General features: G+C 33.8%; 3 protein-coding genes across 3 annotated transcripts; 2 read left to right on the top strand and 1 right to left on the bottom strand.

Annotated features, from left to right (window-relative positions):
• The first annotated feature begins 6,912 nt into the window (after positions 1-6,912).
• LOC144557464 (uncharacterized) lies at positions 6,913-8,130 on the top strand. Its single transcript, XM_078306036.1, has 2 exons — positions 6,913-7,402; positions 7,631-8,130. Exons 1-2 carry the CDS (start codon positions 6,988-6,990, stop codon positions 7,885-7,887), a joined length of 672 nt encoding a protein of 223 aa, XP_078162162.1. The 5' UTR covers positions 6,913-6,987; the 3' UTR covers positions 7,888-8,130.
• Positions 8,131-10,104: 1,974 nt separating this feature from the next.
• LOC144557462 (D111/G-patch domain-containing protein) lies at positions 10,105-11,835 on the top strand. The gene is made up of 4 exons (XM_078306035.1): positions 10,105-10,297; positions 10,387-10,440; positions 11,261-11,368; positions 11,482-11,835. Exons 1-4 carry the CDS (start codon positions 10,232-10,234, stop codon positions 11,620-11,622), a joined length of 369 nt encoding a protein of 122 aa, XP_078162161.1. The 5' UTR covers positions 10,105-10,231; the 3' UTR covers positions 11,623-11,835.
• Positions 11,836-12,230: 395 nt separating this feature from the next.
• Positions 12,231-19,631, bottom strand: TIC110 (translocon at the inner envelope membrane of chloroplasts 110). Its single transcript, XM_078306023.1, has 15 exons — positions 18,930-19,631; positions 18,575-18,634; positions 18,342-18,465; positions 18,168-18,236; positions 17,987-18,085; positions 17,798-17,864; positions 16,879-16,943; positions 16,705-16,799; positions 16,486-16,613; positions 15,842-15,942; positions 15,508-15,721; positions 15,269-15,423; positions 15,060-15,185; positions 13,155-14,132; positions 12,231-12,698 (listed from the first exon to the last, which is right to left on the bottom strand). Exons 1-15 carry the CDS (start codon positions 19,409-19,411, stop codon positions 12,444-12,446), a joined length of 3,018 nt encoding a protein of 1,005 aa, XP_078162149.1. The 5' UTR covers positions 19,412-19,631; the 3' UTR covers positions 12,231-12,443.
• Between the last annotated feature and the right edge of the window lie 3,088 nt (positions 19,632-22,719).

The raw sequence follows: 22,719 nt of genomic DNA, 5'->3' as shown, positions 1-22,719 counted from the left end.
CAATCAATTCTGTAAGACAGCAGGCATTCCATGGAATTCTTTATCGGTATGTACTATGTTTTCGCTAATTACAATGTGTTTATTAATGACAATGTACATGCTAAATGTTATGACTCAGTCGTTCATTAGTAACAAATATTTAGATAGATGACAACGCCCCTAAACCACGCTTATTATTTCTACATATTTTAGGAGGATGCAACCATGTCTCATCCGGCCGATCATGCTGATCCGGCCGAGAATGCCGATAATGCCAATAATGTCAACAATAAGTTTTTTAATAACAACAATTGGTGTTATGGTAACAAGCAAAACAATTGGTACTGATGGAGCTACAGTTGGATACTACTTTTGTTGTTGAACTATTGCCTTTAATTTGCTGTTGAACCATTGCCTTTAATTTGTTGTTGAATCACACATGTTGAACTATTTAAATATGTCTTAATGGTAGTCCAACTGAGTAACGACGGTAATAATCAGACTATTACTGTGGACTGAATATCCACGATAATAATAGACTATTACTGTGAACTGAATAACAATGAGAATAATTAGACCATTACTGTTGATTTTGGTTGTCATCTTGAGCTTGTAAAAATGTATACTGGTGTGGATAATTTCTAGACATTGATTTTTCAACTTATTGATTCATATAAAAGTAAAATCAAAATGTGACAATTTTTTATGGGCACATAGAGAAAATAACATAGATCACATCTAACGATTTTATTTTGATGTTTAAGTTTTTAAAAATAGAGGCATGATGGAGGCACAAAAAAGGAGGCATTTGAACCCTCCTCAATATAAATATGCAATTAATTATAAGTAATAATTTTTTATTAAGCAAAAAAAATCAAAATCACAAATATCTCTTCTAACAAATTCAATTCCTTAACTAAATAATAAAACATTCAAATAAAATAAAATGTTTGGCATAATATTCTTCTTATGATATAATTTATTTTATATAATTACCCGTTACCTAACAGGTACAAAATAACTTTTATCCGTACCCATATCCGTTTATCTAATGAAATAAAATCCTTACCCACAGCCAATAAGTTAACGGAAAAAAAAATCTTACCCATAACCGTCTTATCGAATACGATATGGGTAGGCTAAACAGGTGTCATTGACACCACAAAGAAAGCATATGATTAATTATAAATGTTCTTTTTTTGTTCAGAATTTACTAAAGACACTATTTTTTTTTAACTAGCACTTGCTTATACCCATTAAAGAACAGCACAATTATTTTCTTTTTTACTCTGGTACTTTGCCGAAATTTTTATAAATATCCAAAATAATTAACAAATTACAGAATCGATCCCCTTTTTGGCGAAAATTCGAAAACTAGCCAATTCGGTTAACCAATAACCGGATTGGGCCCCTCTTTCCAGTGGCCCAATTCCCGGATTAGTGAAAATGGATCCGGTTATTGGTTAACCGGAAATGAGAAATCGGTTATTGATATACCGAAATTTTGATATAAGTCCGGTTAATGGTGCACCGGATTTGTAGATTTTTTTTTTTAAAACAGAAATTTTTAATTTTTTTTATTTTTTGTATTAAAATATTAGAAATGTTGAATATATTTCTTTGAAAATAGATGAAATACAATATAATTTGATTTATTTGAAAGACTCCAACAAATAACCCGGATCAATATTTTTTAGGCCGAATTTTTCGCGGCTGTAAGAAAAATTAATATATTTCTTTATCTGTTATTGGAAAAAAATGCTTAGATTCTGAGTTATTGATCCCGGTTCAAAAGTCACTTCTATGTAATTTAGAAAATATTGTGATCCTTCTAGGACATTTAATTTATGAAAAGTTGTATCTATTTTTGAAAAAAAAAAACTTTGAATTATTTAATAATTATTATTCAAAAAGAATTCTCAAAATAGATACAACTTTTAATAAATTAAATGTACTAGAAAGATCACAATATTTTCTAAATTACCTAGAAGTGACTTTTGAACCGGGATCAATAACTCAGAATCTAAGCATTTTTATTTTTTTCCAATAACACATGAAAGAAATATATTAATTTTTCTTACAGCCGCAAAAAATCCGGCCTGAAAAATATTGATCCGGGTTATTTGTTGGAGTCTTTCTAATAAATCAAATTATATTGTACTCCATCTATTTTCAAAGAAATATATTCAACATTTATAATATTTTAATACAAAAAATTAAAAAAAATTAAAAATTTCTATTTTCAAAAAAAAAAAAATCTACAAATCCGGTGCACCATTAACCGGACTTATATCAAAATTTAGGTATACCAATAACCGGTTCCTCATTTCCGGTTAACCAATAACCGGATCAATTTTCACTAATCCAGGAATTGGGCCACTGGAAAGAAGGGCCCAATCCGGTTATTGGTTAACCAAATTGGCTAGTTTTCGAATTTTCGCCAAAAAGGGGATAGATTCCGTAATTTGTTAATTATTTTGGATATTTATAAAAATTTTGGGGTACTTTGTTTTGAGTAGACTTTAATATAACATAATTTAAAAATAAGTAGGGTTAAAATGCACCATTGGTTTTGTGTCCCGACCATACTCCGCATCTCTATCTCCGTTTTCAATGTCCAAAAAGTCAATCCGAACGGTTTAATATGATACTCATATTAAAATGTTCTTATAGATCAAATTTTATATTTGTTGAAAAAAATTTACTACTCTTTTAGATAGGGGGATAAGTACAAAATCATTGTTTTTTGGATGGTCTAGAAGCATCTTGTACCTATCTATAAAAAATATACAATTTGGTCTCTAAGTACATTTTAATATGGAGATCATGTTCAATGGATCAGATCGATTGTTTGAATTTTGAAAACATAGATAAAGATGTGGAGTATGGTTGGAGCACAAAACCAATAATGCATTTTAACATTTCTCATTAAAAGGCGAAAGAATAGTTCGCTTTGTTTAATTCAAGTAAAAAGGCACCAGCAAAAGGATTCAGAACCAAATGCGTTTTTACATTTTTACCCACTTCTTGTGTTTAATTTTAATTTATGTTGTCTTTAAAATTCAACAACTGCTCAACTGTTTGAGCGCCTTTTTATTATTTAAAATGGTGGTTACCATTATTTTGTAACTAAACCTGATTATTAATACAAATGGAAGCTTGACGTTCATTTTTATTCAAAAAAAAAAAACATTTCTCATTAAAAATTAATAGAAAATTAAGATATTTTTGGAGTCATAATGAAGAGATGAGTTCGTTTACTGAACCAACGAGATGCTGCCAAAAAGAAAAAGAGAATGAAAAGAAAAGAAAAGAAAAGGAAAAAAATAGAAAGTGTGAAACTTGGTTAAGCTCATGAGGTAATTACTGTTGATAAATAATGTTGATAGTTAATTTTCAGGGATATTGTATAAATTGAACCTTAACCAACTTATCAAAATTAACATCATCCATTTTTTTTCATGGTAAATTAATGTTAACATCACGATATTACTGAACATCTCTTGGATTTTTAAACAGCTCCTTACTGAAAATTTTGCAGCCTACTTTGCATGGCATCCAGTATTCAAAGTGGCTAGTCAAAAACACGATTATAAAAAATCACACCTGGCATGTAGAGTTAGAAAGCTGCTAGCTTTGGGGTGTCCGTATCCGCCCAAGTAACTGAGGTGCAATTTATAAAAATGGATGGTCCAGATTAATTCTATTCAGGCTAAATTTAATCCGGTAGCTGTTGAGGTTATAGATTTGTGTCAAGTGAAATGAATAGTTCAGATTCAGCACTTGCACCTCAGATACCTGGGGTGATGCGGATTCAGCTTTGGGGAGTCCGCACCGCACCTAGGGACCTCTGTTCTTCCCTCCAAGGCGATCAGAAATGGAAATCAAGTCTGAAGTTTTGAGAGTCGATCGGTCATTCCGAGTCTCCATCTCATCACCTTTGTCTTCACCCTCGTTCGTCCGATCCACTTCACTTTGCTTCATTTGAGTGGATGATTATATCTGATGAATCTGACTGTTGCTCGAAGCTACGTCTCGCCCCATCCGAGCATGTGCTTCCGTCGAACGGATCTGACTACCACTCATCGTTTCATCCATAGTGACAAATGAATTATTCGGGTTCAGTTCAGCGGAATCCAGTGTTCTAAATAGCGCGCTATATCCCCGCTATAGCGTTTTTGGATCCCAAACGCTAAGCTATGGCATAATGACCCGCTATTTGAGCTACGGACGCTATAGCGGTAATAGTGGTCCGCTATAGCGCATAGCGTGTATCGCAAATAGTGCCAGCTATGCAACATTTGTTGTTTTTTTTTCAATTTATATGAGCTTTAAATAAAGGCTCAGATTGGATTTTAACCGTAATTTTTTTTTTGCAATTGACGTACTAAGCTTTATATTAAACTATTAAATATTTAATGAGAGATCCATCAAACGAAATCAAAATAAGGAAGCTACAACGTGCTATGCAACATGAGTTTTTTTTTTCTTTTCAATTTATATGGGTTTTAAATAAAGGCTTAGATTGAATATATTAAGATATTTCTTGAAGTAACAAAATGATACTTACTATACAGTAGTTTGAATATTTTGAATATATTAAGATAGTTAATTATGCCATGATGTCTAGGTTATTTTGAAATTTAAATAGAAAAAAGATAAATTATGTCATGATGTTGAATATATTTTGATTAGAAAAAGATTGATAATTTATGATATTAGTATTACTATAGATATTTTGAGTTGAATTTGGACTTTGTATTGGTTCAATATGAATATTATAATTTTTTAATCAATTTGATATTATTTATTGTTCTATGAGACTTAGATAATGTTGATATTTAGTACAAATATATGATATATTTTTTTATAAAAATAAGAAAACGCTATGTAGCAAAGCTTTCACTATAGCGACACTATTCGCTATAGCTTTTTTTGTAAGTTTCCCGCTATGACGCAATAAACGCTATTTAGAACCTTGGTGGAATCAAAAATTCGTGATTCGGATATAATTTGAGTATAATTTGGGAATGATTCGTGGTTTAAACAAGAGGTGTTACAAGTTTAAAAATAAAATTTTACATAGAAGATTCATGGAACATTTCACATTGAATCCGGTATGAATATTTTTTTCTTAAAAAGCTACTGTCACTGTATCAATGCATGGGAGATGGGCCCCGCTATAAATGTTTTCCAAATTTTGACACTTTTTTCAAAGGGACCACGTGATTAGGGCTGTAAACGAGCTGGGCCTTAGCTCAGCTCGTTTATTTTGGCCCGAGCCTGGACCGAGCGAGCTGGACCTAGGTCACCCGAGCCAAAACTCCTGGCTTAGCTTGTGACAAGCCAGCTCGAGCTAGCTCGCGAGCTGACGAGCTGGCTCGTTGGGCTTTCTTGGGCTGTTATTATACAAATTCAAAAATAAAAAAATAAAAAATCTCATTCAAAAAATTTAAGAAATTGTCCAGCAGTCACATCTTCAAGCAACTAAAGTCATATCATTTCTTCTCAAACCGAAAATACATCAATTTTGCATAATTGTGCCTTTAAAAATGGGACTGGACTTGAAATTATACGGGACTAAACCCTAAATTCACTGTAGCTTAACGAGCCGAGCTAGCCCGGTCCGAGCTGACCCCTAGCTCAGCTCGTTTATTTTGGCCCGAGCCTGAGCCGAGCTGGCTCGTTAACAGCTCGGTCCACTACCGAGTGAGCGAGCTAGAGGCGAGCCACGAGCCGCAAGCTTTTTTGACAGCCCTACACGTGATGCTGTGAAAGACAGAGTGACGAATTTTTCGGTAAAAGTCGCGTTTAAATTGTAGAATTCGGTAAATACGCGAATAATTCTCGAATTGTACGTTTAACTCACGAATTCTTGTATTATACGCGGATTGATACGTTTATAGCCAAAAAACATTTAATTCGCAAATTAAACCCGAATCTGGTTACTATGGTTTCATCTTGCCTCACTCTAACCGAGCAGGTTCTGTCCAACGGATCTGGTCACCGCTCTTTAATTTGCCACAATCCTCCGGGTTCGACTAAGGGTGTTGTAAATTCGTTTCACCCCGTAGTATCTAATATAATTATATATGAATAAGTTACATGTTATTATGGTTGTGGTGATGATGATGAATATGTTGTCTCCTTCATCATTTTCTCCCTCTTTTCCCTCTTCCTCCTCTCCTTCTTCTCTCTCCCGACGTGACTCCTGTGAGGTGGCTGTCCTGGTCCAGTTGATTTAGTTTTCGAGCTTGTTCGATTCAGTGCTTTCTCGGCTGAGTGGTGACTATCATGGTCTAATTAATTCAGTTCTCTGTCTGGTTTTGATTCAGTGCCTCCTCGGCTAAGTGGTGACTGTCTTGGTCCGGTTGATTCAGTTTCTGGTTCAGTTTAATTCAGTGCCTCTCAGATGCACATTCTTCTAGGCAGTGTTAATATGGTGTAGTCACACTCGCTTAACTGCTACAGTTGCATACCAAGAGAAGAGAATGAATAGGCCCATTGACTTGCTAATCTGGCGCGAACTAAATATTTCACAACTACTAGTTTTACTTTTTCTCTTCTCTTTAATTTTTAGCAGTGAGAGATTTTATCAGTAATTCAGTATATAGAATGCTATCTTTGTGTAATTATATATCTACGCTGGAACAAACTTATAATTTGCTCTGATGTTTTAATGCAATTGCCTAAAGTCTTACGATAAAAAAAAAATCACACCTGGTGATAACTTCAAAAAACCAACAAACCGTCAAACTTTGACTTTGATCATTTCCAAAAGTGTATGCACTGTTTTTGGTCATTGCATTACGGAACGGAAGTAATAATTAAGCTAACAATTAGTACAACAAATTCTAGACTTAGTCAAAATCAAATACGCAACCACAAGTCAAAAAGACGATCCTTATGTGATCCATGCACCACTATTTCTTGTCTTTATAATCTCTTCAAACATGCTTTGCTTTTTGACTAAAAACTTCACATACAAGTAAGAAAAAAATAGTAGAGATGAAACCATTCTTCCTTGTGGCACTTATTCTAGCGATTGTAGCCTTTAGCACTGCAAATGCTGTCCAGTTCCAGGCAAGCAACAATGCTAAAGGTACTGCTGGTGGGACCCGCTTCGACTCACAAATAGGTGTTAGCTATACTACACAAGTCATGTCGACTTCTTCAAACTTCATCTGGAACGTATTCAATCAGCAGCCAGCCGATCGGAAAAATGTCGCACTTGTAACCCTAGTTGTTGAATCAATTGATGGTGTTGCTTATACGAGCAATAATGGTATCCATGTTAGTGCAAGCTATATTGCCGGTTATTCCGGTGATGTGAAGACCGAGTTTGTCGGTGTATTATACCACGAGATGACGCATGTGTGGCAGTGGAATGGACAGGGCAAGGCACCTGGTGGCTTAATTGAAGGTACAAATTTGTCTAAATCAGGCAATTAAATTGATTCTTCTAGAATCATAGTAGGGGCTGATCTACTGCCAATCAAGAGGGTGCTTAGCCACCGCTCAAATTTCAGTTGCCACATATATTACAGCTTACATTTAGCTCTCCAATCTAAATGTTGTAGTTTCACCCCTGAATCCTAGCATGAACTATTAAAACAGTTATATCTTCATATATTTTATTGTGAAATTTCAGGTATTGCTGATTTTGTGAGGTTGAAGGCAGGTTATGCACCGAGTCACTGGGTGAAGCCTGGTCAGGGTGACCGCTGGGATCAGGGTTACGACGTGACGGCACGGTTCTTGGACTATTGCAACGGGCTCAAAAGCGGCTTTGTCGCACAACTCAATGCTAAGATGAAGGATGGGTACACTAACGACTTCTTTGTGCAGTTGCTCGGGAAGACGGTCGACCAGCTGTGGAGCGATTACAAGGCTAAGTATGGAAACTAAGGAAAAATAAAGGAAATGAGTGCAATAAGAGATGAATAAATAAAACACAACTGAAATAAGATTGCAATTGACTGTATTGGCAATTTCTTTTTTCTGTTGTTAGAATGTAATATTTGAATTTCGTTCCACGTACCTCATATGGAATAGGAACTTCTTTATTAATTAATATATATATTGTTGTAAGAGACTGGTTCCCTGATCATGCTTTACTAAATCATTTTATTGAAGTAGGGTTTTACTAAATCATTTGACTTGTTTTTTTTAAGAAAGACATGTTCCATTAAGAATGGACATCTTTATGCAGTACCAAAATAAGACTGACTAATCAAAATAGAGTTTTACTAAATCATTTATTAAGCGTTGAATTATTCAATGGAATAATTATATGAAACTCCTCACTCCCATCCCCCATCATCCCCTCATCTCTTAAATATATTTTAACTTTTATAAACTAATTTAACTAACTAGTTTAATTAAATTTATTCAAAACACTGTAGTCTTTCAAGTTTAATTAAATTCATAGGCATAAATATTTGGAAAATAATAAATTAATACTTGCATGTCTAACTTGATGTGACTATATGTGAGGACCACTCAAACTAAATAGGGAGAAGAATCATACACGTTTTTAGAGATGATTTTTTTTTCAATGTCATCCACATTTTTCACGATCTATAAGAAATTTTGAGAATCTAAAACCACGAACGTATTCTACGCAATTTTATTTTTCAAATGAGATCTATGATGACATACTTTCGGACTCATCGTCACACAAGTATTTATACCTTATCGTGCAGGTATTTATACCTATACTTGTAAGTATTTATCCCCAATCGTGGACCCTGCATCTCCGCATCAACCTTCCCCAATCGTCTATGCGTCAACCTTTCTATAACAAAAATAGTTGACCACATAGGTATAAATACTTCAGTGCATAGGTATAAATACTTATATACTTGATATTAATACTTTTAAATGTCAGCAGTGTCATATGTGGAAAATACTATATATAAATACTTAAATGACGAAGTATAAATACTTGTGTGACGATGAATTCGAAAGTATGTTATCATGAATCTCATTTGGAAGATAAAATTGTATAAAAGACATTTGTGGTTTTAGATTCGCAAAATTATTTATAGATCGTGAGAAATGTGGACAAGATTAAACAAATAAAATTGAGAGAATAATAAAAGATGAGAGTGAAAACAATTATCAGGGCCTATTCAATGTTCCAGCATTTGACATCAATATGTTGAATTATTTAGCGTGTCGACCGGAGGCAGATATGTTGAATTATTTAGCGTGTCAACCGGAGGCAGATATGTTGAATTATTTAGCGTGTCGACCGGAGGCAGAAACGCTGAATTTCCACATCAAGAGTTGAATTATAAGAAAATGGAAAATGACAAGCAACTGTAATCTCTGTTTCTAATCTAAATTATAACAAAGCATGAAAAATCCAATGCGTTGTCCCCCAGGCAGAGAAAAAGTTGGTTGACTAATGTAAAAGAAAAAAGAAATGCACAATATAACTAAAACAAATAATAAAAATGCAGAGAGAACAATTGTTTGTCATAATTTACCGTTGGATTAGAAAATGCTAAATAATTTAGCATTTCTACCTCAGATCGAGACGTTGAATTATTCAGCGTTTGATGTTGAAAACAGAAACATTGGTATAAAATAAGGTTGTGGATATTGGGTGATATATATATATATATATATTTTTAAATGCTATGGAAGAAAATTCGTCATTTTCGGTTGTATGAAAGAATAATGCTTTCTTGATTCGTCTTTAGGGCCGAATTATTACCTTCCATATGGCCCGTGTAGAATGTAGATCCGCTAATTGCTATCATTTCATAGTTGGGCCTTTTAGGCAGCCCATCGCCTTTTTTCTCTTCAATTCTGAAATCTTTGGGTAGACTTGGAGTATGTAAATCCGCTCCACTGACACGTAGGGAAGTAAATATGACACTGCGTGCATCCAGACACTAACTCGTTTTAACCTTCGTAAGGTGTGGTCGGGATCCTCTCTAAGGTAATTTAAACTTTGAGTTTAGATAGGTCTGATCAGAATCCGGACTAATCCGGCCCAGGTTAAAATTCAATGGATCTTTCAATATTCGTGTGTATTTTGATCAGAAGGTCAGGATCCAAACTTATTTGAGTTGCCTTAGGGGATACAAATTTTTTTGAACCGGATTTAACGAGCACCGACTTGAACCGCTATCAAATCACAGAGCAGACTCGAGAGAGGGAGAGAGATCCTCCGAAATTTCGCAAGAGCTTAACAAAAAATTGCGCCAATTCGCCGTAAAATTAGCGTAGAGAAAGGAAGATGGAGGCGGAGGCGGAGGTGGGGTGCAGCAAAGGAGCTATCGATTCATCCAACATCGGTTTCAAGGTTTCAATTTTGCATTTTTGCTTCCTAATTTATGATTTGGGTTTTGTCCCTTTGTCTCTCTTTTGACATAGAATTTCTCATCTGTGCAGCTACTGAAGAAATGTGGCTGGAAGGAAGGTACCGGCCTTGGGGCATCTGAACAGGTTTGCTAGCAATTAGTATTATAATTAATTTTCTTTTTTAGGAATTAATTGAGGATTTTGAGTTTAGTTATTTGGAAAGCATTATTTGAAAAGCTGTGATTGAACTTTTCTGGTATAGTGCCTTTACAAGTACGTTTGTAGCATGGTTTTTTATAACCTATTTTTACCAGTATCAGGTGGTACCATCTCCTTGGTTTCCACTTTGTATAATTGTTTATATTTGGTACTTGGATTGATGTATTCTGAAAAGCCTAGAACTGGTGTTCTTTTTCTGCCCTAATTAGATTAATATTTTAGGTTAATAGGGTTAGCAATTTAGATGCATTCTGAAAATGCTCTTCTTTGTGACATTAGGTATTTTCTCATGTTATGTAATTGAGGATGTATATTGTTGGGTTCAAAATATTGTGGTTTTCTGGTTTAATCGACTTAAATTAAATTTTCTTGTCAATTTAGTTTTTGTGTAAGAAGTTTAGCTTTTATTATAGTAGAATATTTATTATGATTTAATTATATTTTACTTTCTTTTTGTTAAGAGTTGATTGTCATATTATTTGAAGTATTGAGTCTATTGAGATGTTTAGAGTTCACCTAATAAGAAAAGAGATGTTTAGAGTTGATTGTCATATTGATTTTGTTTATTGAAAAATTGTTTGTTTTTAGTTTCCTGCAAAAAAATATCTCCTGTCTGTCTTTATTTTCCCACTATATCACTGTCTTGTGCATCTCTCTTCTATTAGCTGAGACTTCTTTGTATCCCGAATTTAATTGTGTTTTAATTATGATTAACTTTGTAATGCTTTCTAACTTTCTATACTAGGGAAGGCTCGAACCAATAGAGACGCGTGTGAAGAACAACAAACGGGGTTTAGGTGCTGATAGAAAAAATAAAATGCCAGAAGTTCAGAAAGACCCTCCTAATCCTAAGGTGCATTATCATGTTGAAATTTCATTCGGCTTGTGGTTATTTATAATGCTTTGGTCTAGAGGATAATTGATGCAAATTTGTGAAATTAATTCATGCATGCTATTTTTTTCCAGGTGAATGAAGCGAAGAAATCTGCAAAAAGAGCGAATCTAGTCACAAAGAGACTAAGAAAGCTACAGGAGGAGGAAAAGCGCATGCAGGAAAAGGAATTTGAAAGAGCTTTCTTTAGGGAGTTCTGGCCTGACAATGTCTGATTAGATCATTAAAAATAATATTTTTCTTGTTGAAAATAAATCACTTGAGAAATTGTTTAAAGAATGTCAATACTGTTTCTGTAGTTCATGGATAGCTCTGAAGTGACTTCAGCTCCTACTTGTATTTGTAAAGTTTAGCACGTAGTGATAAGGCAATTAAATGATGATTATGACCAAAAGAAAGAAAAAAGATGGAAGTTAAATTGCTTCCTACTTGGGATTGGTTACATAATTTGCTTGTGATGTAGATTTTTTTAGTTTAATGTTCATGTGACTGCCTTTTTATTATTTACTGTGTATCAACCACTTGTTGCCACGTTTATAAATTTTATGCATCGTGATGTATAGTTTATCTACCTTAAAGAAGAGATTTGATTGGGTTATTGAAATGTTGTATAAATCGGAGTTGGTAGTAAATTGCTTAATAAAAACTCAACCATGTAATGTTAAAACTATCACTTTTGCCTTGCTATTAATGGAATCCAATGTAGTGTCAAATTAATGAAAATATTATTTGATATTGATGCAATGTTGAACTTCAAATTCAATTTTGCTTTAGTAACAAACTAGTAATCCATGTTGCAAGTAGCAATACTGCAATTAGGTGTAGAGTATTTATAGCTTTGGACTCTTTATTTAGAAGCTGTCAAAGCCGAACTATAACATCAAAGTAGTTATTTAAAACAAACCTTAAATAATAATATCCTATACATCTAGAATCAGTATAAATAGCACTCGCAGAGACGCTATTACAACAAAAATAAATGCAAACCATGGAATACAACACCACTACCAGCTAGCAAAATTGACTATCTAGAGGACTAGAATGCAAATTCCTCTTCTTCCTCGGCAGGTGCAATCGGCAAAGCACCTTCCCTTGCAGCATCTTGAAGCGAGAAAGCTTTCTCATCGCTTATCCCGAGCAAATTTTGGAGTCTTGAGAGTTTCTCGGGTTTTGGAATACTCTTCAAGTAGATGCAGTAGAGATCATCCAGCTCGCTAGGGTTAGACCAAGTGACTGGGCCATCAGCCGGTGACGCCATGTCACATGCCAGCATGTCATTTAATGATTTAACCTGTCATAAAGTAAAATGTGAGCATATCACAGTTAAATTGATTCCATATCAGCGGCATATAATTTTCCATAGTGAGGATAACTGATGTTTTTGTTTTTAAAGTCCAAATTGTCAGTCTGAACCGTTAAACTTGATATCCATATGAAAATGTACTTGCACACTAAATATTAGATTTTCTTTTTACTAATAGATAGGTAGAAAAAATCACTATTTTTTAAGAGTCTAGAATCTTTAGATCAAGTAATTTTCTACTTACATAACAAAATAGTTAAAATTCCTAAAAAAAATGTAAAATTTGATCCACAAAGGTACATTTTCATATGGAGATTATGTTGGACGGTTCAGATCGATTGTTTGGACTTTGAAAATAAAGATATTGATCTATAGTACATATCAATATGCACTATGCATAGTACCGAAGCATCACTCTAATTTTCTGATAAAACACCAACTTACCACTCCATCTTGGTTTTTCTGTCGATACTGAGCAACAGCCTGAACAAGAGAGTTACCAAGCCTAGCCTTGGCAATTTCCTGTACTACCTTCATTGCTTTCTCCTTATCAATGCTCAATTCTTCGGTGACTTTATGGAACATCTCGGTCTCATCAAACTCCCCCTGGCCATTAGAGAGGACCTCCTCAGCTGCCTTCTTGAAAATTTTCTCTCTCAATGCCTCTGACATGACATCCTTGATGTCAACCTTTGCCTCCTTCAAATCACGCACCTCCTTTAGCCCCATGCGGCCCCCTTTTACTGCTGCTTCAATTGAAACCGTCATTTTGTTACGAATAACATTCTTGATAACCTTCTGGGCATGCTCTTCTGGTAACTTCACGTCATTTTGTAACTTTGTCAGTTGTTCCATCTTGGCCTTTGACATTTTTCCGTCAGCTAAGATGACCTCGGCTTCTTTAATAAACGCCTTTTCGGCAATGTTTAAACGAATCAGTCTCGTCTCGTCAGAGTTCAGGCCGAGAATGTCGCCTAATTGATCAAGGCGCTTGTACTCACTGTCATCAACCTTTGTTGGTACAGAGAGGCCAAATGCCACCTTAGTCATATCACCGGTCATGCAGTAATGCAGGTACGATTCGTATAGATCAGCTCTTTCCGGGTATGGGATATCATCTTTAACAGTTATTTCTTTTTGGCTTGTAAGTGAAGACCTTCCCTTTGATGCCTTTTCGTGATCCATGTCCTTCAAATCCTTCACTAACTTCATTTCCTCATCCTCTTCTTCAGTTTCATCAGTTGCTTCTGGTTTTGTATCAGGTTCTGGTGTTACAGGAATTTGCTCCCCTTTTATCTCAGAGATTAGAGGTGTCACCACCAAGGAGTTGAATGAAATCATCTTTTGAAGCTCTTTTGCAGTCTCAATTCTGTTGCTTGCTGCTCTTGCACGCCCAATGTAAACAAGCAGCACCTTGCGCACCTAAAAAAGGAAAAAGGATAAAATACAACTTTATCAACTCTTACAGAAATGGGTGATAAAGAGTGAGGCCGTAGTACTATGCATAGCGCATAATGGCCCATACTATGGGTCAGTACCTCCATCTCCAAAGTCCAAACAATTGATCTGAACCGTTCAACATGATCTCCATATAAAAAATGTACTTGTAGATCAAATTTTACATTTTTTTAGATTTTTTTTACCATTTTTCGGATAGGTAGAAAATCACTTGATCTAAAAATTGTAGACCATTCAAAAGTAGCGATATTCTACATATCTAAAAAAAATAGTAAACAAATTCTAAAAAGAGGAGGGTTCAAATACCTCCATTTTTTGTGCCTCCATCATGCCTCCATTTTTAAAAACTTTAATAACTCAAAATTTAAATCTTAAAATTCAAAATAAAACCGTTGGATATTAACTATATCATTTTATCATGCACATGTAAAAAATTATGGCATTTCAACTTTGTTTTGATTGTTATCTTGAGCTTGTAAAAATGTATACAAATGTGGATAATTTCTAGACATTGATTTTTCAACTTATTGATTCATATAAAAGCAAAATCAAAATGTGATAATTTTTTATGGGCATAGAGAGAATAACATAGATTACATCTAACGGTTTTATTTTGACGTTTAAGTTTTAAACTTTGAGTTATTTAAGTTTTTATAAATGGAGGCATGATGGAGGCACAAAAAATGGAGGCATTTGAACCCTCTTCTAAAAAATGTAAAATTTAGTCTGCTACATTATCATATGGGGAGCTCACATTGAACGGTTCAGATCGACTATTTGGACTATGGAAACCAAAATATTGATCCATAGTACAGAACAATCTGCACTATGCATAGTACCATAGCCTCACTCAGTGATAAAATAGGTGGTCCAAAGTTGTAGAGAATGTACCGCTTTATTGGTGATAGCCATAGCTTCATCTTTGGATAAATGCAATCCATGAGCTGCCTTCCTGACGGCTGACCTCGCATCAGAATTAAACCCATTAATCCCTGAGGAGATCGCATTTTCCACAGCCTACAAATAAATATCATCTTAGAACTCAGACAAAACAAACGAGATCATAGAATGTGCTCTTAATAAAGCAAAAGAAATTTTACCTTTGCAAACAATTTCCCGCATATGTCGTTATGTATGGCATCGACAGTTGATTGAGGGATGCAAAGGCGTACTTGGTAAGATGTCAGGGTATCTACATCCTCCTTGCTCAACTCTTTTTTCGCTACCAACTGCTGAAGCTTCTGTCTGTAGATCTCTGCACGAATCTCAAAGCAACTCTAAACATTTCACACTATGCAGCTGATAAAGTATAAGCAAGCAAGATGATGGCAGAAGGTACCTTCATGCAATTTGCTAGCATTTTCTGGATCAAAGCGTAAATCTTCGCATAGGTTCTGGAGAAAGGCGGCTTTGCTTGGTGCCGTTGCCAGTTCATTATTGAAGGCTTTTGAGAGCCTCTTTTTATACACAGTTGACTTGATTTCTAGCAATATAGTTTCAGCCTCTTGCTTCCCTAACCCCAGTATATTCCTCAAATTTTTCAATTTATTAATCTGCAATTTTTAAAGTTTTGTTCTTACATCAGTAACATTAACAGGTAAGAACAAGATGGGCTTGGTAATCTTTGGTTTAATTTATAATCGGACTAAATACCAACGAATTATTGATAATACCTTTTTCTCATCAATCCGTCCACCGGGGAAAGATTCAAGGGCATATGCCCGATATAGAAGCTTTACATCACTCAGACTCCTTTCGGGGTCATATTGCCCACCTGTCACAAAAGAATACACACTAACACTATGATTTTACCCTATTAGTCTATAGTTTCAAGAAAGTAGCAGATCATGAGGCACTGGGAGTATAGCTGCATTTCATAAAAGGAGGGGTTTAAATGCCTCCACTTTTTAATTTCTTAATGATAAAAATTTTAAAATTTATATGTCAAAATAAAACAGTTAGATGTGATCTATATTAATTTCTCTACATGCACATAAAAAATTATCACTTTTTGATTTTGGTTTTATATGAATTAATAAGTTGAAAATTCAACGTTTAGAAATTATCAACATTGGTGTATTTTTGCAAGCTCTTGATACTAATCGAAACAAAATCAAAATGTCATGATCTTTTACGTGTGCATAGAGAAAATTAATATATATATATATATATATCTAATGATTTTATTTGACATTTAAGTTTTAAATTTTAAGTTATTGTAGTTCAAAATGGAGGCATAATGGAGACACAAAAAATGGAGGCATTTGAACCCTCCAATTCATCAAATAACTTAAAGAAGATAAACATCCTAATGTACCTATTACAGACACAGGCCCAACCCCAGGAGCAAATTGAGAAGCTTCTGGATGGTTTCTCAGCTTGGTCAGCAATTCATTAAATGCCAAAACCTCCTCCAGTTCTTCAATAACTTGTGGCATTTCTGTTCTGTACAAGTTAAAAAAAACAAATAAAGAAATTTCACCAAGGTCTAAACTTGAAAATAAAAAATTATAGGAAGCGTCACAGAAATTCATACGCAGCTTTAGAGCGTGACTTCAAGATACTTAAAGCTGCAGTAATGTCTTCTTCAATTAAGTTTCTGGTATGTTCTCTAAACATTTCAGAAGCTATCTGCATATCAAAAGGATTTACCGTTATTACTCAGGCAGTGATTTGTTAAAAGGTAAGTTATAATTGACATGACGATTACCTCATCAGAGAGCTGGTAAAGAAGTTGAGATTTTCTCAAATCAATTAGCTGACTTGCATCTATAACTGAATACATAAAGAGGAAGAAATCTTTCAGTTGTTAAATTATTAATTTAGTGGAATCAGTTATGTACCAGTCTCCACTGGTCAGCGCAAACAGTATTCTGCCATTTTGTGAAGTTCTAACCACTTTGTCATATTTGGAAAAAAATTCACGTATTGGTACTAAACTTTCAGAAAAACAAATTTGTGTGAGATATTTCATTTACACCAAGCTGGCATCCAAACTGCCCCCCCCCCCCAAAAAAAAAAGCCGTGTACTGGCAAGCAACCCAGCTCGGTTAAGTTCAATGGAAAATAGAAAAAAAATATACTTAAGATTGAAGTGAAAAAAAATGCTATTTCTTCTAGAGGGTATGGAACTGAATGGATTATTTTTTTTCTTCTCCTCACGCCCCACCTATAAACTCTTATTTGGTTAATGAGATACAATAGGTTTTTTGCCTTCTGCTTCTTTATTAAAAAGAGAGAGAGAGAGAGAGGGTTATTGTAGAATGGGTATAAATTGGATTCCTCTCCAGTATATGGTATTCAAAACCAACCAATAATTTTCCTTTTCTGATTTTTAAGTTCAAAAACAACCAATAATGAATTTGTCCTTTAATTTTTCTTTTCTATTAGGTGATGTTTGTATGGGTTGTTATTTTAATTTGTTCAAATAATTCTTGTATAAATCAAGCTACTAGAAAAACCAAGTACAAATAACATTTTCCAAACAAGTCAATTCTGGCTCTGATGGTACTAGAGAGCAAGCAAATCATATTATGTATTTTTCTACAGTGGTAAACAATTAAAAAAGGATTTATATATACGAAAAGAACAAGATAAAATGAAGATCGTCATAGTGAAATGCATATTACCTCTTCCCACAGAGTTGAGCTTTATAGAATACAATTTCTTTGCATTCTCTCGAATAGCTATATTGACCTAAAAACAAATGATTGTATAAACACAAGGATCCATGCCAAAAAAGAAGGTACTTAAACCAACTCTTAGTTAGATGATATAGCCAAAAAGAACACAAACAATGAATAAAATAAAATAATTACCTGAGCATCAGTGACCTTGAAAAGCCGTTTCCAGGGCAAAAGAAAGGTTGATGCATCCCCAAAAACAAGATTTGATACATATATGAGCTTCTGAAATGCCTGTACCAGTTTAGCACAAATATCAGCAGTCCCACCATATACAAAAGCAAAGAAAAACTAAGAACAGTGAAAACAAATATACCAGTCTCTGTTCTGCATCAGAATCAGGATCTCCTGATTCCAATCTCTCCCTAAATATGCGTCTTCCAATCTGTATTATTATACAAAAATAAATGTGACTTCAACAAAATCAGATTATAACCCCAAGTAGAAAATATAAAAGATATTTGATGCATGTTCCAATTTACATTATTACCTCCATGTGAACATTTGCAGCATCTGGATCATCGATTCCAAGAGCAGCTTTGAATTTTATGATTGTTTCAACCTCATTTCCCTTCAGACTTTCTCCTCCTGGGGGAAGAAGTGCATAAACAAACCTGCAAATATTCAACAAATACTAATAAATTAAGGTATTACTTATTGGAATTTGTGTAGTCACCTAGTACAAAAGACATAAGAGAATTGAGATATGATTTGCATGTTTACCTGCTGTAGATATCATATAACTCTGTTCTGAAGGCTTCATCTTGCTTACTGATGCCATATCTATAATTTCGAACACGAACAAGATATTAGATTAAGACCATAGCCAAAAAAGGAAAAATAATTTTGGTTAAGGTTTCATGTAAAATTCAAATCATGATCCATAAAAGTTAAAAATAAATAACTTATCTACATTTTCACCTGCTACATTATGCTAAGATTTTCCCTATCTAAAAAATATTTATGTAAACATAGATGAATCATTCGTGCATGCTTTTATAGAGAAATCAAATATGAAGTTCAAGTTTCTTCTTCTGGAATCAAAGGTATCACAGTTTAATTCCTACTGAATTCAAACCTCTTAGCAACACCCTCGATCTCCTCGCGCTTCAACTCGAGTGGATCATCATGACCCACAACAAGATTGTGAAGGTTTATAGCTGCAACTTCCGGCACCTCTGCATTCATCTTATACACCAGGGCACCACCCGCCACACCAAGCACCGCAGCGCCAGCAGCAGCAGCATTCTTTGAGCCAACAATCTTCAACCCTAGTCCATATCCAGCCACGATTGCCGCTGCAGCAATGATGACTGAGCTAGCAATCCTGACAGGTGGGGTCACTCCATCAATCAGCGGCTGTACACCAGTGAGTTCTCTTTTGGGTCCGAAAATGGAGACCGGAGTGTCAGTTGAGGCGGAGATGGAAGCCGAGGTAACAAAGTGGCGACGAAGGGTTACGTAGCGGCGGTGGTGGAAGTGGCGGCGGGGGATGGGGGGAGAATGGAAGCGGAGGGAAAAGGAAAGGGAGGGAGGGTGGAGGAGGAGGGAGAGGTCCATTTGGGGGATTGAAAACGTGGGGTGTAGTTTTAGGTTTTGGTCCCTCTTGTTTTGGGGAAGGAGGAGAGACTGGAGTGGACCGGCGGAGGAAAGGAGAGGAGAGAAGGGTTTTGGGTTTGGTTGCTTGCTGCTGGGTGTGACCTGAGGAGATGGAGGATAAAGTGCTGAAATCTGCTAGAGAGCGAGGACGATTTTGGATAGAGACCCCTCCAAGTTTTGATATTCAGTCTATTTCAGTCTATAGTGAAGGTTTTTTTTTTTTTTTTTTTTTTTTTTTGTGAGTTCTGCAGGGTGTTCACGAGTTCGATTCGGTTGAAACCGAATCGAATTAGCCAAACTAATGTTATAATTCTATTTCAAAAATAGAATCAAACTGAAACGATTTAGCATTGTAACCGAACTGAACTAAATCAAAGTTTTATTTCGATTTGTTCGATTCAAATCGAAATATATTAATTTTTTTATATAAAGCAATTGATTTATAATAAACTGAGGTATATTAAGAAATAAACCGGGATATTAAATAATAAACTAGGATATTAAGAAATAAATCAAAATATTTAAAGCAATTGATTAAGAATTATAATATATAAAGATTCGGTCGGTTCGGTTATTTTGACTTTGAAAATTTCCAAAACGAACTGAATCGAAGTTATAATTTGATTTTAAAAAACAAATCGAACCGAACCATTAAAACGAAAAAAAACAAACCATTTGATCCAAACTAATTCGGTTCGGTTCAAAACTAACTAAACCGGATCCAATGAACACCCTAATTAATTATGCTTCAGTGAGAGATACCAACCAAAGTGAATGTCGTTGTCCTTAATAATTCATCAGATAGGTTTTAAATCACAAATTCACATGATTTAAATTAATTTATTTAATAATTAATGTGCTTACATATAAATTTATAAATTTTGAAGTTAATTTAGTATTAGATTAAGATTTCAAACGGCCAAAAAATAGTGACAAATGAATATATTAAAATTAGTATATTTTTTTAACTGTTTGACTTAATATTAAATAAACTTAAAAAGCTATAAATTTTACATATAAACAAATTAATTATCGGTAGATTGATTGGAATTCACCGTTTAAAACCTATTTGATTTGTTTTAAAGCTGATGGCACTTAATTGAAACACTACCAATGTCATAGTAATCAAACTCTAATCAAAGTGTATATTTACAAATTTTTATAGCACTGTACTAAAAAATCAGTAACTAGAAAAAATAAAATTATTTTAAAATTCAATTTGCGATTCTTCGAAAATATAAAAATTAAGTATTAGTTTTATTCATATACTATCATCATTCATTAAGAAAGTAATAAGTAACTATCAAATATATTAATATCTTATATAATTTAATTCAAAAATATCATAATTAAATAAGTATATTATACACATCATTTATGTAATATTATAAAATATAATTTATGATTCTATTTTTTCAAAAAACTACAACTTATTAATTAAATAAAATTATATGAAATACTTGTATAAATCAATTTTGTCATAAATAACTATTAAAAAACTATATAAATTATTTAATAAATCAGTATTATCATAAATTGATAGAACAAAAAATATAGTAAATTGTGGCTAAATAGAATGGATTTATACGATCGTGAAAAATGAGAAATCTATCTGGACTATATACTTACACAACTTATCCTGATTAAATTAGAAAACTGATAGTCACTATCGGTTATTTCAAAAAAAAAAATTAAAAAGAATTTCTCATTTTTTTGTGTTTTATTCGCAAATAATTTGTGATTCGTATTTTATTAACATTTTATTTGCGAATAAAACGTATGATATGTTTTTTTACGTTTATTTCGGTGTTCGATTCAAAAACATCAAAAATCCGAATAAAACACAAATAATTCGCGAACCATGTTACTAGACTACCAACTACATCAAGGAATACCTTTAACTGATCAGAACAGACTTTATTTCCTCCTACTCCTAATTTGTTTATTTTTCTTTTATTAATTTACAAAAACTGATTTTATACAAATAAATTAAAACCATTAGAAAAAAAAAGAGAGAAGAACCTCACTAGATGCCTGAACGTACCAGATAGTTATTTAGGCAAAGCAACGTAAGAATGGGGTCGACCCGAATCTTTAATTCAATCGGATACCGTTCTTTTACCAAGCCAAGAAAGATTGAGAAAAAAAAAAAAAGACTGATCCATTAAGGTCATAATTTCAGAAAGGATTACTAGGTTTAAAAGGCCATGATCAAGCAAGGCTGGATGATTTGAGCCATATAAATTGTTATATAAATCAATCTAATACGAATCATAATAATGAATAAATACTATATAGTTATATGTACAAATAAAAAATTATTATTTATAATTTAATAATGATAAATTACTCTATAGATTAATTTGTATGAAATAGCTCTTACCTGTTCTTTTCTTCATGTTAAATAAATCGTTTAGAGTTAATTTTGACATTTAAATGTTTAATTAATGTCTAGAATGAAATATCCCAATCTACAGGCCCTCTAGTGATCAAGATTTATACCAAGCATAGTAAAGTATTCATAAAGCCCAAATCTAGGCCCATTTTGGAAATGGGCTAATTAATCTTCATATCTCAAACATCGCTAATTCACCCATGGAAAGAAATTTCATTTGCTAATCAAGTTATTAGCCCAAAAGAACAAACAGACAATGCAAGGGTGGCAATGTGGCATGTGGTGTGGTAAAGAGTCACGTAAATAGGCCTCAATTTTGACCCCTCATCCAACCCATTAAAACCTAGCTAGCTTCTACTTTTTCTCTTTATTATATTATTACACAAAGAAAAGTAAAGCACCGAAGATAACCTTAATTTAAGGGCAGTCTTATTAAGTCTTGCATCTAATGATGTCAATCATGTTTTACATTTTGATTATTAGTTATTAATTTTGTCAGACAAATTCAAGTTTGCACCCTCTTTTGTCTTCTTAAGCAGAGGTACAAAAATGAAGCAACTAATATTAAACAAGTCGGAAATAAATCTGTTATTATTCCTTGAGAATAACAGAAACATGTCATTCCGATCTCAACCGTTAGTCTTCGTTGAGATTCATACATGTAAAGTTTGAACGGTTGGGATCAGAATAACAGGTTCCTGTTATTCCTTGGAAATAACTGGTTCCTGTTATTCCTTGGAAATAACAGCAGATTTATTTCCTTAAATAAGTGACCACACTAGTGTAAAGTTAATAGATAAAACAAGTTATATTTTAGTGTCATGAGCCCATGAATACTAAGTTGGTGCACCGGCCCCCACCTTATTCCGACCAA

Source organism: Carex rostrata, chromosome 7 (genome assembly GCF_964058835.1).
Source record: "Carex rostrata chromosome 7, lpCarRost1.2, whole genome shotgun sequence".
Lineage (NCBI taxonomy): Eukaryota > Viridiplantae > Streptophyta > Magnoliopsida > Poales > Cyperaceae > Carex > Carex rostrata.
This window is presented reverse-complemented; position numbering and strand designations above follow the sequence as displayed.